At 53.1% G+C, this 15,451-nt stretch overlaps 1 protein-coding gene across 1 annotated transcript in view; it reads left to right on the top strand.

Annotated features, from left to right (window-relative positions):
- The first annotated feature begins 876 nt into the window (after positions 1 to 876).
- The window catches only part of ACLY (ATP citrate lyase), a 50,077-nt gene continuing 35,502 nt past the window's right edge, over positions 877 to 15,451 (top strand). The window contains 9 exon segments of the mRNA XM_049781637.1: positions 877 to 1,009; positions 6,271 to 6,452; positions 7,495 to 7,617; positions 9,612 to 9,674; positions 10,228 to 10,418; positions 10,820 to 10,899; positions 12,321 to 12,451; positions 13,138 to 13,256; positions 14,787 to 14,923. Of these exon segments, the coding sequence (XP_049637594.1) occupies positions 6,294 to 6,452; positions 7,495 to 7,617; positions 9,612 to 9,674; positions 10,228 to 10,418; positions 10,820 to 10,899; positions 12,321 to 12,451; positions 13,138 to 13,256; positions 14,787 to 14,923 (1,003 nt within the window). The 5' untranslated portion in view covers positions 877 to 1,009; positions 6,271 to 6,293.

Here is a 15,451-nt window from a genome sequence, read left to right as displayed (position 1 = left end):
AAATAGAAAAGGTAGAAGCAGCAGTTTGGTCATTCATTCATTCATTCATTCATTCATCTAAGCTTTGAGACTGAGTGGGTCGGTTGTACTGTGTGAGCTGAACTGGATGAGAAAAAGTCTCAGTCAGTCCAGTGCTGGCATCTCCTTCCAATTCAGCGCAGAGGTGAGCAGGTAGGTGAGTGGGAAGGTGGAAGGAAGGCTTTGTTCTTCCAGCTCCACCTAAGCTCATCTAGGTCTCCAGCCTCACCCAGTCCCACAAATCTGATCTGCTCACTTGGGGCTCTTTAGCCCCTTCCCTGGGTCTTCCAGGTTGAGGATCCACATGCAATCTGTCGCGGCTGCTTTGCAAAGCGGGTCTGAGCCACCGAGTTCGTTGTGGCTGATTTCAGGCAACATCAGTTTCTCCCCTGGGAAAGACAGAGAGACGAAAGAGACTCCAAGTCCCCCAAAGCTATGCTAAGCAAGAGCCATTTCCCCCTTCTCCCCAACCCCCTCACCCCCACCCCGCCCAAAGTCCGGAGCAGCGATCGGACCAGCCCCTAAGCGATCATGCCACGGCCCCCAGCCCCGTCCAATTCTCCTCCCTGCCTAGCCCGGCCCATCTCCCCACTCGAGGCCCCGCCCTCGCCCCGCCCCTCGCCCCGCCGACAACCAGAGAGGAGGCGCCTTACCCGCCTACAGACTGGGCACAGCCGGCCCGGAGAAGACTACAAATCCCAGAAGGCCTCAACAAAGCCCCGCCTCTAAAGGGTGTGGTTATCTACGATCAACCAATGGGAAGCCGGCCTTATGCTCGGGCTAGGGAACGCGTGTGACCAATTGCGGCGCCGCTTGCGCCGTGAGCCGATGGGGGCGGGGAGAAGGCAATCGGGCCCGGGACAAAAGCCGGATCCCGGGCGGCCGTGTGGGGAGAAGAGACGCGTGTGGCGGCGGTAAGTGAGTCCGTGAGTCAGTCAGTCCGGGGCCTGTGGAGGGAGCAAGCGCGCTCGTCGGGACTTCACGCGGCGAGGTGAGTGGCGGGGCCCGGAGCTTCCTGCCCGAGGTGTCCCGCAACCCGGAACCGCCTTGGCTGCTGCTGCTGCTGCTGCTTCTTCCCTCGCTTGCACCTGCTTTGCAAGTTTGGAGAAGCGCCGCTTGCTCGGGTGTGAGTGAGTTTCCCGTCCTCTCTCTCCCTCTCTGGAGGGACCACGCGCACCCCCTTTTTTCTCACCCCGTACACGAGTCTCCCCCATATTTCCAAGACTCGGGAGTTTGTGCACCCCGGGCTCGGCTTCGTTACTTTTCCAAACCTCACGTCACTCACCTCCCCTCACTTGGATTCCCCCAGCTTCACCCTCTCCCACCCAGGCCAGGCCGGGCCGGGCCGGACCGGACCCCTCCGGCTGGATCCGGCTCGCTCCAGCCCCCATCCGGCTGGCCCCACCCGAGACCGGCGGGAAGCGGACAGCGCCGGGCTCGGCCGGCTCCGGGGAAGCCAAAGGCCCTGGTCTTCTTTGCAAATGTTGCGCCTTAGTTGGCTGTGCAGGGAGCGAGCCGGCGCGTTGGACCACGCGGGTGCCGGGTGCCCGAGGCCTGGCCGGCCAGGAGGCGCGATCGGCTGCGACGGATGGCCGAGGGGAGCCGCCTCCCTTCTGCCCCGCGCCGCAGGCTGGCTCCGATGAGGCCGGAGGGAGCCTTTGGGACGGGGCGATCGGCCACCCTCCTCCTGCCCTCTCCAACCAATCTCGGCGGTGTCCTTCGCAGTAGCAGAGAGTTCTGCCATTCTGGGATCTCAATCACGCTGTCAGCCCCCAGAAGATTTGATTTTTGGGGGTGCGGGAGATGGGGAGCAGCGCAGAGCGAGCAAAGAGTTTGTTCCGCCCCGCGCGCACGCTGCCCGCCGTGCCTCTAATCTCTCTCTCTTCTCTCTGCACCCTCTAACTTTGCTCCCTCTCATCCAGCTTTCCTTCCGGAGTTCTTAAGCTCTGGGTAGGGGAGATCGATGTTAGTCCCCTTCATCTTCTGAAAGCTTTTGTCTGTAATTAAAAAAAAAAAAAGCCCTCTCAGATACTGGATCTGCACCCCCTTTCTGACACCGAGCTTGCCACCTACCAATGCCGGATTCTGCCCCTCTGCTGCTTCTGGACTCTGCACCTGCTGTTCTCTCCAAGATGCAAGCACTGATTAGAGGGGAACCTTAAGGAGCATTCCCCCCAAGTGACCCCCTTCTTCCCGCTGCTTGCTGCCTCCCAGGGGGACTGTCCTGGGGAACAGGCTTCTTTCATTTCTGCCTTCCCTATGGGCAGCCTCTGCCCTCCGTGGCTGCTAGGGATGAACTCAGGCCTGGGTCACTAAAGCTCTTGCAGAAAAGGTCTTATTCAGCCGTCATGGCTCCTCCCTGGGAGGAAAGAGTGGAGTGGGTGTGGGTTGTGGGGTGAGTGTGGTGCGATCCTAGTTGCTTGGCTGGATTTCTTCCCCTCACTGGTTTATACATTTGCTTGTTACTAAGGGACCATGTGGGTCCTGAAATGGGCTTCTGTGGTCTTTGATGTGCTCTGAACCCATCTACCACCAGCTGGACAGTGTAGTCAGTTCCTGGCAGGTTGCCTAAGACCTTGGGGTGAGAATAGGGGGTTTGTGTGTGCGTTGCTGCTCAAACCCAGACTGGTATATATACCACTAAGTCCCATTGTCACGGTAACAAAATTTTTTTTTTTTAATTTTGTTTTTGGGCCACACCCAGTGATGCTCAGGGTCTACTTCTCGCTCTGCACTCAGAAATTACTCCTGGTAGTGCTGGGGAGACCGTATGTAGTGTGGCATATTAAACCTAGTTCAGCCAAGTGCAAAGCAAGTGCTTTACCCATTGTACTATTTCTCCGACCCTGTAAATGTTTTGTTTGTCTGTTTGTTTATTGGGCCACATCCAGTAGTACTCAGGAATCACACTCCTAGTGGGCTTGGGGAGCTGTGTGCCAGGCTAATGCCCTAACTACTATGCTATCTCAGGTCCCACAAATGCTTTTTTTTTTTAAATTTTGATTTTTGGGCCACACCCAGTGGTACTCCTGTTGCTTTGCTAAGGAGACTGGAGGGGCTTGTCGATAGGTGATGTTGAGGATGGAACCCAGGTCTGTTGCATGCAAAGAAATTGAACTTCACTTCCTATCATCTTTCTGATCCTTAGAGCAGGTATTCTTTTTTGTTTTTGTTTTTGAGGCCACACCCTTTTGATGCTCAGGGGTTACTCCTGGCTAATCGCTCAGAAATTGCCACTCTCTTGGGGGGACCATATGGGACGCCGGGGGGGGGGGGGGATCGAACTGCGGTCCATTCCTTGGCTAGCGCTTGCAAGGCAGACACCTTACCTCTAGTGCCACCTCACCGGCCCCTAGAGCAAGTACTCTTAACTGGTGGTCTTAGGGCAGGTGAAGAGCCAGTATTTAAAAAAAAAAAAAAACCTGCTGTCATTTGTGCATTCTTTTGGGCCTTTCTTCAGCTCTTGGAAAGAACCAGTGACCCTAATCTGCTCAGTTTGTCTGGACTCTTCCCACCCTTAGCTTTAACCCCTGCAATCTACCTGGTTTACTTTCTGTGTGTGTCCTGGGGGTATGGGCCACATGCAGTGGTGCATGCAGTGGTGCATTGCTCAGGAGACCATATGTGCTGCTGGGGATCAAACTGGGGCCAGCTGCCTTTAAGGTAAGAGCTGTAACCCCATGTGCTGTCTGTCACGCCCCTCCCTAGTTTTCCAATTTCCTTTGCCTGCCCTACAGAATATCTTTCTTTTTTACTTTTTATGAGGGGGGTGGGGTTTGAGCCACATCAAGTGGTGCTCTGGGGCTACTCCTGGCATTGCCCTCAGCAATCACTCCTCGAAGGGGACTGTATGACTTGCCAGGTATCGAACCAGGTCCGTCCCAGATTTGCCATGTGCGAGGCAAATGCCCTACCGTTGTGCTATTACTTTGGCCCCTCTTTCCACTTTTATATATATAGATTTTTTTTTTTTTTTTTGGTTTTTCAGGCTAAGCGCTCAGATATTGCCCCTGGCTTGTGGGGACCATATGGGACACTGGGGGATAGAACCCCGATCCTTCCTTGGCACTTGCAAGGCAGACACCTTACCTCTAGTGCCACCTCGCAGGCCCCCTCTTTCCACTTTTATATTCTGTCATGTAAATTCTGCTTGGACCTTGAGAGGATCTGCCCCATCTAAGCCACTGGGCTCTGGTGGCTAGTATGTTCTGATAAACTGGAAAACTGGCAAATCTTTTTCCTTTCCTGTGTCAGCCCCTCAGTCCTGTGAGAAGGAACTCTTGGATCTGAGATGAGGTGAATTTTTTTTTTAGCTGCAGGTGGTCCCAGATCCTTTCCAAAGTGGGATCTTCAGTCTATTTTGGGATATGTTTTAGAAGCATCTGTCTCTCTTGTCAGGTATTCTCTGAGATGGCCATCCTCACAGAATATGTGATCAGTGGTGCCGACTCTGGCGAAACTGTTCCGATGGACAAGCTGCCCCCTCCTTTCTCAGTGCCATCTGCCCTGGGCTGTGCTGTTTGGGAGGGGAAATTGGGGGAGCTGTACCCATCTGATTTCAGGACCAGTTTTTCTGGTCTGAGTCAAGGAGGTTGGGAAATGGAGCTGGAGTGGGTGGGGGGAGAGAAGGGCTGTGGGGCATTAGGGCTACTTGAGGTGTCTGTCTTCCTTCAGAACACTCAGTGTTGACACAGAGCCGGAAGCCATCCCAGGGAAAGGCCAGAAAAGGGAACATCTCTTTTTGAGCCCCTTCCCAGATTCTAGGCTGAATGCACCCATTGTATTGAGCCGGACACTAGCTGGGTGCGCAGGGAGCCAGCCAAGCCAGCATTAGAACCTGAAGCCCCAGCCTGACCAGCTGAGAGGGAGGAGCAGGCCTTGGAACTTTGGCCTTCCCTGGGCAGGACTGAGGGCCGCCACCTTCCTGCACATAGCAGCTGGCCACCTCCCCACCCTCCCCCACCTTTATTTGCATCTGATGCCTCTCCCCAGGTAATTCAGTATCCAGGCTTCTGGATCTCTGGGAGAGATATGACTTCCAGATCTGGCCAAGCTCTTTCCTATTTTTATTTTCATTTTTGAGGGGAGGGCGTCATACCTGCACTGCTCAGGACTTACTCCTGGCTCTATAAATCAAGGGTAATATCTGGTGTGATTCAGGAGACCATAGGTGATGCCAGTAATTGAAACCAGGTGGGTCACGTACAAGGCAAGCTCCTTCCCTGTTGTACAATTGGTTTGGTTCCTCTGGCCAAGCTTTTGGCCTTGGTTTCCTTTGCCACCCCGGCCCCTGTCTTCTAGCTTCTCCCAGCTGTCTCCTGTCACTACCCTTGGGAGAACAGGCGTGCCAAGACCTGGAGTACAGAGAGAGGGTGCATCATTGTTGTGAGAGACCCATCCCCAAGGAGGAGGGGAGGCAGGGTCTTGTTCTTGCAGGAAGGATTGGATTGCTCTGCTTTTGGGCTGCCACAGGGTTTTCTAGTGATCAGGGTTTTGGGCTTCCACTCTGGGTCCTTTGCTTAGGAGTTAGGTTTTTCTAGTGTGAGAAAATGTGTGTTTTGCCTCCTCCTACAGTTTTGGTAAGGATGACCAGCACAGGGTGATCCCTTGAGAGGCCTCTGTTTTGCTCTAAATTTGCAGTGGGTGACTCAGCAGGGAGGGTGGGATGTGCAGAAGGTCACTTGCCCCGCCCTATGTCAGCTGGGAACCAGAATATAGAGGAATGATCTGGGAAAATCCCACTCCTTCTGCTGAGAGGAGACTTGAACCTGCCCAAAGCCACATCACCCCTGTCCTGCTGTCCTGGTTTGTGTGTGTATGTGTGTGTGTGTGTGTGTGTGCGCGTGTGTGCGCGTGTGTGCGCGAGCGCTCGCTTGCCCATTCATGTGGGTGTGTGATGCATGTGCGCATGAGGTGTGACAAAGTGTGAGACAGGCTATCATTGCATACTTCCCAGTAGCACTCCAGCAGACCACAGAATTGGGGTGTTCATGAGCTTGTGTACCCACCTCAGGCTGAGCTTACCACTGGACTTCTCGCCCCAGGACAAACATGGTCAAGGTGAGCCGGTTTGCCTGGAAGGAGAAGAGCCAGATATGAGGTCAAGAGACCCTGGGGAAATGCCATCTTTGTTTTTCTCCACCATCTTTCCTCACTTAGCACCTCTTGACCCTCCTCTGCTGTGTGACTCGGGGACCTGTTTTCCCTGTGGAGAAGAGACTCCACCCCTGACAGTTCCTCTTCCCCCACCAGGCAGAGCAGGCCCCCCAGCAGCCATGTCGGCCAAGGCGATTTCAGAGCAGACAGGCAAAGAGCTCCTATACAAATACATCTGTACCACATCGGCCATCCAGAACCGGTTCAAGTATGCCCGCGTCACCCCCGACACAGACTGGGCCCACCTGCTGCAGGACCACCCTTGGTTGCTCAGCCAGGTGAGCTGGACCCCCACATAGGCCCCTGTCCTGCACTGGGTGGCCATGTCCCAGCAGATTGTATTGGTAATGGATAGAAGAGGAGCTTGTGTTTAGCTCTGGGCCCCATGTGTTGAAGTACTTTGGCATGGTATGGTATGGCCTTGGAGCTGGACAAAGCGGGGCCTATTTATCATCTGTGTGTCCAGGGAGAGGTCATTTTGCCTGGGCTTAGTTGGACAGAATATATAACACTGAGGTGGAATTCACAGCCTGCAAAGCCGCCAGCATGCTGCCTGGCCCTAGGGGGATGTTCAGTGGAGTATAGGTGTGTTGTGGGACTAACCTATGGAGGGACGGTGGGCAGCCTGCAATGGGGCTCCCCATCTCTCTTCAGTCCTACAGGAAGCCTCAGTGGCTTTCAGGGCTAGGAGAGCAGAACTCTGAGCCATGCTCTGGGATTTCAGGAATGTCTGTTTCCTTCTGCCATGAAGCCACCCAGCCACAAGGGCAGAAAGAATTTCTTGTGAGAACAGGGGCTGGGGCTGCTAGACGAGATTCAAATGCAGGGATAGGTTGACCAGATGACAACCCGCAGCTCTCTGCTTGGATTTTGGAAGGGTCACACCCAGTAAATCTCAGGGGTTATGGCTGGCTGGCTCTGCTTTCAGGAATTATTCCTGGCTGTGCTCAGGGGACCATATGGGATGCCCGGAACAAACCCAGGTCTACCATGACAAATGCCCTGCCTACTGTGTTATCACACCACTAGTCCTTGTTCTCAGGAGTTTACTGATTAATGAAGCTGAGATACTGCAGAGGGAGGATAGGGAATCACTTATTTATTCAACTGGTAATCAATGAGCACCTTCTCTGACTAGGCCTATCCCAGGCCCAGACTGTGAGAACTATGATAGGGATGGGTGAGGGAAGCTTCCAAAATGGTGGTTGGAAGGGACTGGCTTTGGGAACAGGGCAGACTGGAAGCCTCAGCTTGGAGGATTGCCATCTCTCCTTTTACTCATCCCTCTTCTGCTCTGAACACAAACCCTTCTCCTAATAGAGCCTGGTGGTCAAGCCGGACCAGCTGATCAAACGTCGTGGAAAGCTGGGACTCGTTGGGGTCAACCTCTCACTAGACGGTGTTAAGTCCTGGCTGAAGCCTCGGCTGGGCCAGGAAGCCACGGTGAGTCTGGGAATGGGGTGAGGTGCAGGGTGATAAGATGGCCAGCCAACCTTGTGACTGTCCCCATGAGCTTACTTAGGGCAGGACTGGTTTTGCTCTCATTCCTATTTCTTGGGGCTATGTGTGTTTGTGTGGGGGAGCATGTGCTTTCAAAGTTATCCACTTTGGGACTCGAGCAATAGTAACAGCAGGTAAGGTGCTTACCTTGCATGCGAAGACCAGGTTCAGTCCTTGGTATCCCATATGGTCCCCTAAGCCTGCTAGTAGTGATCTCTGAGCACAGAGCCAGGATTAAGTTATGAGCACTGCTGGGTGTGACCCAAAAACAAAGAAAAAAAGTGACCCCCGTAGCAATAGGAAAGCCAGGCAGTGGTCTGCTTTTTGAGCAGCAATTTAGAGGAGACTCTGGTCTCATTCTGGGCACTCCTTTCCTCCTATCTCTGAAAAGGACATGGTAGCTTGTCATGCCATGTACCAACTATGAAGCAGGCAGAAAAAGCAAAGGAGATAGAGGGTCCAGAGACATAGTACCACTGGTAGGGCACTTGTCTGTCTATCACACAGCCACCTCCGTTCCATCCTTGGTATCCCATAGGGTCCCCAAGCTCCATCAGAAGTGACCCCTGAGTGCTGCTGGGGATAGCCCCCAACTCGAAGAAAAGAAAAGAGAAGAGAGATGAAGACTCAGGGAAAAGCTGAGGGGCTGAAATTCCTGGGCTTCCTATTGGAGAGTAAATCTAATTCTTGGTCTTGCCTGGCCTGGTGATTAATTCTAGCCCTGTAGATGAGAGAGCTAAAGTGAAGAATGGCTTAAGAAGGCTGAGAGATGCTAGAAATAAACTCTATTTCTTCTGGCTCTCAAAGGGAGAGAGAGGACAGAGCATGACTTAAGAGGAGCCAGGATGTGCTCTTCATCCTGGCTTTGCCTCTTCTGGGGAACCTTTGGGCCAGGATGGAGAAGGGGTTATTCTCTTTCCTGACCTCCCTATAGTGGGCAGAGACATCTTCCTATCTTGGGGTGACACTGTCCAGTCACCTCTACATATTCCCCTCTCCCAGGGGCTAAAGCCAGACCTTGGGCTTTGCATGTGGGCCTGGGTACAAAGAGATCTTGACCTTGGGCTTTGGGGTGAGTTTATCAGGGCTGGAGGCTGAGCATCGTCCCCAGAGAGGTCTTCCTGTTCTCTTTGGCTCAGCCAGCCATTGAGGGGTGTCGGGGCGGCGGGAGCAGCTCATTACCTCTGATGGATTGCTGTCTGGTCCCTGACTCAGCGGTGACGTGCTGAGGCTGGGATGAGGTCTGTCTTGCCTCGGCGGTTGCCAGGGACCCACTCACACTGATTAGCTCTGCAGGCTTGTTGACCTCAGCCAGGAAGTGAGTGGACGAGTGTTCCTCCCCCAGCCCTGCCACCCCTGCCTCTTCCTGCGCTGAGACTCAAGGCCCCCGGCCGGGTCTCCCTGCTTGAATTTGGTGGGGCCTCCCTTTGTCTCAACACTTCAGTAGGGTGACAGCAGGGCCTAGGTGCTGATACTCCAGCTCTGTGCTTTTGAGGTGGGGCATTGTAGCAGCTCATTTCTCCCCTGCTAGGGCAGGCAGACATTGTGTGTGCATAGAGAGACCCTGCCAGTGAGGGGCAGAGAATGGTGAAGGGGACTTTGAGACACAAACAGACTCTGCACTCAGGGATCACATTTCTGCTAGGGCTGGGAGGACCATATGAGGTGCCAGGGATCGAATCTGTATCAACCGCATGCAAGACAATCACACTTTCTGCTGTGTTGTTGCTCCAGCTCCTCATGACACCTTGAGCTTAGGGCTGTGGGATCCCTCTGACTTGGTTTTCAGGGGAATCTCTATGATTGGTTCAGAGTAGCAAGAACCTCCCCTACCCATGGGGGCCAGAACACAGATGTGGGGGGAAGGTTCGTGCTGCATTGCCCCAGGAAAGAGAATATGCCATCTATCAGACTTGATTTTCCTCCTCTGTGCATAGGTTGGCAAGGCCAGAGGCTTCCTCAAGAACTTCCTGATCGAGCCCTTCGTCCCTCATAGTCAGGTATGTGGGTGCTTTGCCTTTGACCTCCTTAAAGTGGCTGGAAGGAGAAGGCAGAGTCAATGAGAACAGGCAGAGGGACCCACATCTTTTTTTTTTGTTTGTTTGTTTTTGGTTTTTGGGCCACACCCAGTGGTGCTCAGGGGTTACTTCTGGCTATCTGCTCAGAAATAGCTCCTGGCAGGCACAGGGGACCATACGGGATGCTGGGATTTGAACCAACTACCTTGGGCCCTGCATCGGCTGCTTGCAAGGCAAACACCACTGTGCTATCTCTCCTGCCCCATGGGACCCACATCTTGAGCTGTGCCAGGGGTGTAGGTGGCCCTGGAACAGGTGCTAGGACGTAGAGGCGGGGTGCAGATAGTACTTCCGGAAGGAGTAGGATTTGGGAGGGTCATGGTCAAGTCTGCTGGTTAGGTTGGTCCCCATCTCTTCTGTGGCTCCGTCTTCCCCAGATTGCTTTCTCTGGTTGTAGAAATGAGGCCAGGCCAGAGCAATTTAAGGGTCCTAGCTCAGTGCCCCCTCACCATGCAGTGTCCTCTTCCCATGTCAGGCGGAGGAGTTCTATGTCTGCATCTATGCCACCCGAGAAGGGGACTATGTCCTCTTCCATCACGAGGGGGGTGTGGACGTGGGCGACGTGGATGCCAAAGCCCAAAAGCTGCTGGTCGGTGTGGACGAGAAGCTGACTGTGGAAGCCATCAAAAAACATCTGTTGGTCCACGCACCTGCAGACAAGAAAGAGTTGAGTGAACTCAACGGGAGGTGGGATGGGCAGTGGGGGGATGGGGAGGGGCCCCCTCACCCCAGCACCCCTCCCCTTCCTGTATCTGGGTGGACAGAGGTGAGGGAGCAGGCATAGCAGCCCTGTGTGTTGGAGGAGGGGAGGTTGGCATCATGTCCCTGCACGCTGTCAGTCTCCCTGTCAGCGTCTCTCACCTCCCTGCCCCTGTCTGTCTGGCTGCCACCCGCTTCCACCTGACAGCTCCGTTCCACCCCCACAGCTGACAAAGTGATGTCCAGGGATGGGGATTTGCATTGGCAGTGGTGTTAGCAGGGCAGCCGCCAGGCAGGGCAGCAGGAAAGGGTCTTATGTGCCACCTCTTGATGGATGGCCTGTTTCTCTCTCTCTCTCCCCGCTCTAGAGTTCTGGCCAGTTTCATCTCCGGCCTCTTCAACTTCTATGAAGATCTATACTTCACCTACCTCGAGATCAACCCCCTTGGTAATTGGCTCTTCCATGCATGGCAAGGGCCAGATCTGCCAGGGTCTCCAGTGCCCAAAGGAGACAAGGGCACTGTGTGTGTGTGTGTGTGTGTGTGTGTGTGTGTGTGTGTGTGTGTGTGTGTGTGTGTGTGTGTAGGAGCTCAGGGAGGCTCCTGTTTAGGGATGTTGGCATTCAGCAATTATTCCTCTTTTGATCCAGCATCTGCTTTCTTGCTCTTCATTTGTTCTGCAATGAGGGGGGAGGCCTGATTTGGGGCAGGGGGCTAGGGCTGTTTCTGCCAGTGGGCCAGGTGGTTCTGCCAGGAGCGGGCTGGGCTGCCTCTGCTCTGGTTTGCTCCCTTCTTTGGGTGCTCCTGTGCTAGCCCCACTCACCATTCCTCCCTTCCCAGAGATGGTCAGTTATTGTCTACATGCTGACGGGCAGGACCGTGGTCAGGCTCAAAGGCGATGATGAAGGAGGCAGGTGGTGTGGGCTGGCTCTGATCGGGTGTTTCTCAGGGCAAAGTCCTAAACCCAGATCCAGCTGGGGATGCAGCTGCTCTAATGGACCAGATGGCTGTGTGCTAACTTAATTAACTAAATGGCCCTGGGAAAGGGAAGAAGAAGGGTGTCCAGCGAGGTGCGGCAAATAAGCTCCGCTGGCAGGGGGCCCAGTGCACCCCGCTGCTTCTGCTTCCCCTCCCCAGAGTCAGCTCCATGCTGGACCCCAGGAGACGCAGGTATATGCACCTCCCGGGGCTCCTCAAAGCAGCCTGCACCTTAAATACTGTTGTTAATGGTAAAGCTGTGCAGGGATGAACAGTTAAATACCTAAGGCACAGTCCGTAGCATTTTATCAGGATGATTAAAAATTACATTGGTGGGGTTGGGAATGTGGCTCAGCAGTTAGATGTGCCCCTGACATTCACGAGCCTGTGTTCAATCCCTGGCACTGGATGCAAAAAAGTAAAAAAAAAAAAAAAAAAAAAGCCCAAAAATGAAAACCCAAAAATTGCATTGGGACTGGAGACTGTAGGGGTTAAGGCATTTGCTTTATATGTGACTGACTCAGGTTTGATCCCTGCCACCACCTATGGTCCCCTGAGCATAGAGCTAGGAGTAAACCCTGAGCACTGCTGAGTGTAGCCCAACACTGTTCTACCCCAAAAAAAAAATTGCAATAGCACCTAAAGCATTTTCCCTATCTGTAGGGAAAATCTTATCTGTAGGTCTGGAAGAAGCTTCTTGTTTTCTTTGATGGCAGGGAGAGGAAAACATGGAAATTTGGGTCTCCTTAAGGGCCTTTTTGTTTTCTTTGTCCTGCTTGGAATTGCTTAGGCCTGGGTAGTGCTGGACTAGTGGCTGGGTTTGTGGAGGAGTCTGGAGGGGGTGGTCTTTGCCTGGGATGATCACCTCATCCTCTTGTCTTGTTTCTCTTAGTGGTAACCAAAGATGGCGTCTACGTCCTTGACTTGGCAGCCAAGGTGGACGCCACGGCCGACTACATCTGCAAAGTGAAGTGGGGCGACATCGACTTCCCTCCTCCCTTCGGGCGGGAGGCATACCCGGAGGTGAGACTGCTTTTGGGTGGAGGACAAGAGGTGGGGGTGCAGGGAGCCTCAAAGGCTGCGTATTTATTTGGCAGGGAGAGGAAGGCCACGAGCCATTTAATTTTCTTAAAACCCCCAGGGGGGTGGAGGGTGGGAGTCCGCCAGGCCTTTGAATCCCAGCCAGAAATCCTTTTAGACTTTTTCCTCAATCAGCCACCCTGGGCTTTTAACTTGATTTGTTGCTTCTCAATAATTCTAAGTGGTTCCCCTAATCCTGTCAGGAAGGTAGTTCTTTTGGCCACTGACTGAGAATTCTGATTGCTCTTTCCCACCCTGGGCTCCGAGGGGGAGGCGCGCCCAGCAGGCTCAGACCTGGAGTGATGTCACTGGAGCCCAGGGAAGAGGCAGGAGGGGCCGGGGAGCTTGTGATAAGCTCAGCGGGCAGATACTGGTTCTTGGGGTCTTGGTAGAAGCAGTGACACAGCAGAATGGCATAGTGAGGCTTGGGGCTTAGACAGAGGGCGAAACAAGGCCTTGAAGGAGGAGAAAAAGGCATGGGTGGTATGCATACCTCCAGGCAGTGAGTGTGATGGGGGGCTTTGGTGTTGGACGACTTGTCATGTTTTTTTCTAAACCCTGGTTAGCTCCTCCTCCCCCATCCCTTTTAAGGGAGTACCCGAGGCCCACCTGTTGTGCTCTCCCTTTAGGAGGCCTACATCGCAGACCTGGATGCCAAAAGTGGGGCGAGCCTGAAGCTGACCTTACTGAACCCCAAGGGAAGGATCTGGACCATGGTAGCTGGGGGTGGCGCCTCTGTCGTGTACAGGTGACTGAGGGGTTGGCGCATGTCCACCTGGGGCTCCACACCTATGGTCTGGTTCAAGTTGCTTCTCCTTTGGGGTCTCCAATTTCTCTGGTATAGAACAGGTACTCATGAGGCATTGTTGAGTTAGAGAGGCTCTGGTGAGGCCCAGCCTTACCCAGTGATCTAGACTTTGTGCTTCAGAATGTTTTTCTTAGTTTGAAGTCCTGTGATCAGCGATGTGCACCATGGGAAGTTAATCTGAAGGCAGAATGTAGCAGTAAGCTGTTTTCTCCCCCTCTCTGTCAATCACTGTTCAGTGTCCTTCTTTGTGGGGTGGGTAGGAGAAAATTTCTTTTTATTTTGGGCCACATCCATCTGTGCTCTGGGCTTACTCCTGGCTCTGTGCTCATGGACCACTCCTGGTAGGACTTGGGAGACCATATGTGGTGCTGGGGATTGAGCCCAGGTATTTTTTTTTTTTTTGGTCTTGAGATCCTATTTATTTATTTATTTATTTATTTATTTATTTATTTATTTATGTTTTTTGGGCCACACCCGGCAGCAGTCAGGTTACTCCTGGTTCTGTGCTCAGAAATTGCTCCTGGCAGGTTCAGGGAACCATATGGATGATGGAGATCGAACTTGGGTCAGCAGCGTGAAAGCCAAATATTCTACTGTTGTACTATCTTTGGCCCCTAGACTCTTTTTTTTTTTTTTTTTTTTTTAAGATTTTGGGTCACACCCGGCAGTGCTCAGGGGTTACTCCTGGCAGGCTGGGGGACCATATGGGATACCAGGATTTGAACCATTGACCTTTTGCATGCAAGGCAAGCACCTTATCTCCATGCTATCTCTCTGGCCTCAGACCCTAATTTATTTATTTATTTTTTTTTTGGTTTTTGGGTCACACCCGGCAGCGCTCGGGTTACTCCTGACTCTGCTCAGAAATTGCTCCTGGCAGGCTCAGGGGACCATCTTGGATGCCGGGATTCGAACCAATGACCTTCTGCATGAAAGGCAAACGCCTTACCTTCATTCTATCTCTCTGGCCCCAAGACCCTATTATTATTTTTTTTGACCCTATTTTTTAAAGGTGTTTTTTATTTTATTTTATTTTTTTTACACACTTCTTAGAACCCTTAGGATCATATATAGAATATGATAATATATATCCTTGGCAGTAGTTAATCACAGCACTCAGAGATCTGCCTGTCTCCAGATAACTTTCAGCCATGTTCCTTCTGCCTAGACTCTCTCCCACCTTGGCCTCTCATGGGGCCTTCTCTCCTGGGCAGAGACTGCTGGTTTGTGTGTCTCTCCCCAGCGCCTGGAGATGCTCAGAGTTTCTGTTACCCTCCTTCTATATACCTTAGTGCCCCAGGATTGGCAACTACACTGCCCATGAGTCATCGACTGACTTGAGCGGGGATTGTGGACCTGAAGGCTGAGGGCTCAGTTTCCCTAGGCCCCCCTTGAGGCTATGGGGGCCTCTACCTACTTCCTTGGCCCTGGCTTCCTGAGCCTCACACTGTTTTCCCATCTCCTTGGCAGTGATACCATCTGTGACCTGGGAGGAGTCAACGAGCTGGCAAACTACGGGGAGTACTCAGGCGCCCCCAGTGAACAGCAGACCTATGACTATGCCAAGACAATCCTCTCCCTCATGACCCGTGAGAAGCACCCGGATGGTGAGGCAGCCACTGGGATAAGGCAGGGGTCTGCCCTCTGTAGTCACTCAGCTGCTGGTTGGTTCCCTGTTGTCCAAGGGGATAGTAATAGCCCAGCTCCCCATACTGGGAGGACAGGGGGAGCTGTGGATGTAATGTGTAGGTGTGAGGGGAGGGCAGGTTCATTCCTACTCGGATAGCAGGGAGTGATCATTGTGTTTTACATCTGGCACCTGGGCCATGCAATGCCAGCATCTCTCTTACCTGCACAGCATGCAGTGAGGAGCCCCTTCCCTAGTGCCCCAAGAAGGCCTTAATTCTGGCTACATATTAGGAATACTGGCGTTGCTGGAGTTTAAAGTAACGATGTGCTCTGTGGCATAACTGAGGCAGAGTTGACCCACCGAGATTGGTGGATGCCCCAAATCTAGTCCATTCCCCGCACCTTCTATCCCTGAACCGATTCCTCCTCACATCCAGGGAACTCTGAGGAGCAGATATTCTGGGAAACTGCTCAGGTCCAGCTGCCTACCCTGCTTTGACCTCTCT

This window comes from Suncus etruscus, chromosome 1 (genome assembly GCF_024139225.1).
Source record: "Suncus etruscus isolate mSunEtr1 chromosome 1, mSunEtr1.pri.cur, whole genome shotgun sequence".
In the NCBI taxonomy this organism is placed as follows: domain Eukaryota; kingdom Metazoa; phylum Chordata; class Mammalia; order Eulipotyphla; family Soricidae; genus Suncus; species Suncus etruscus.
The sequence above is the reverse complement of the archived record's forward strand: the minus strand, read 5'-3'. Positions and strand labels throughout refer to the sequence as shown.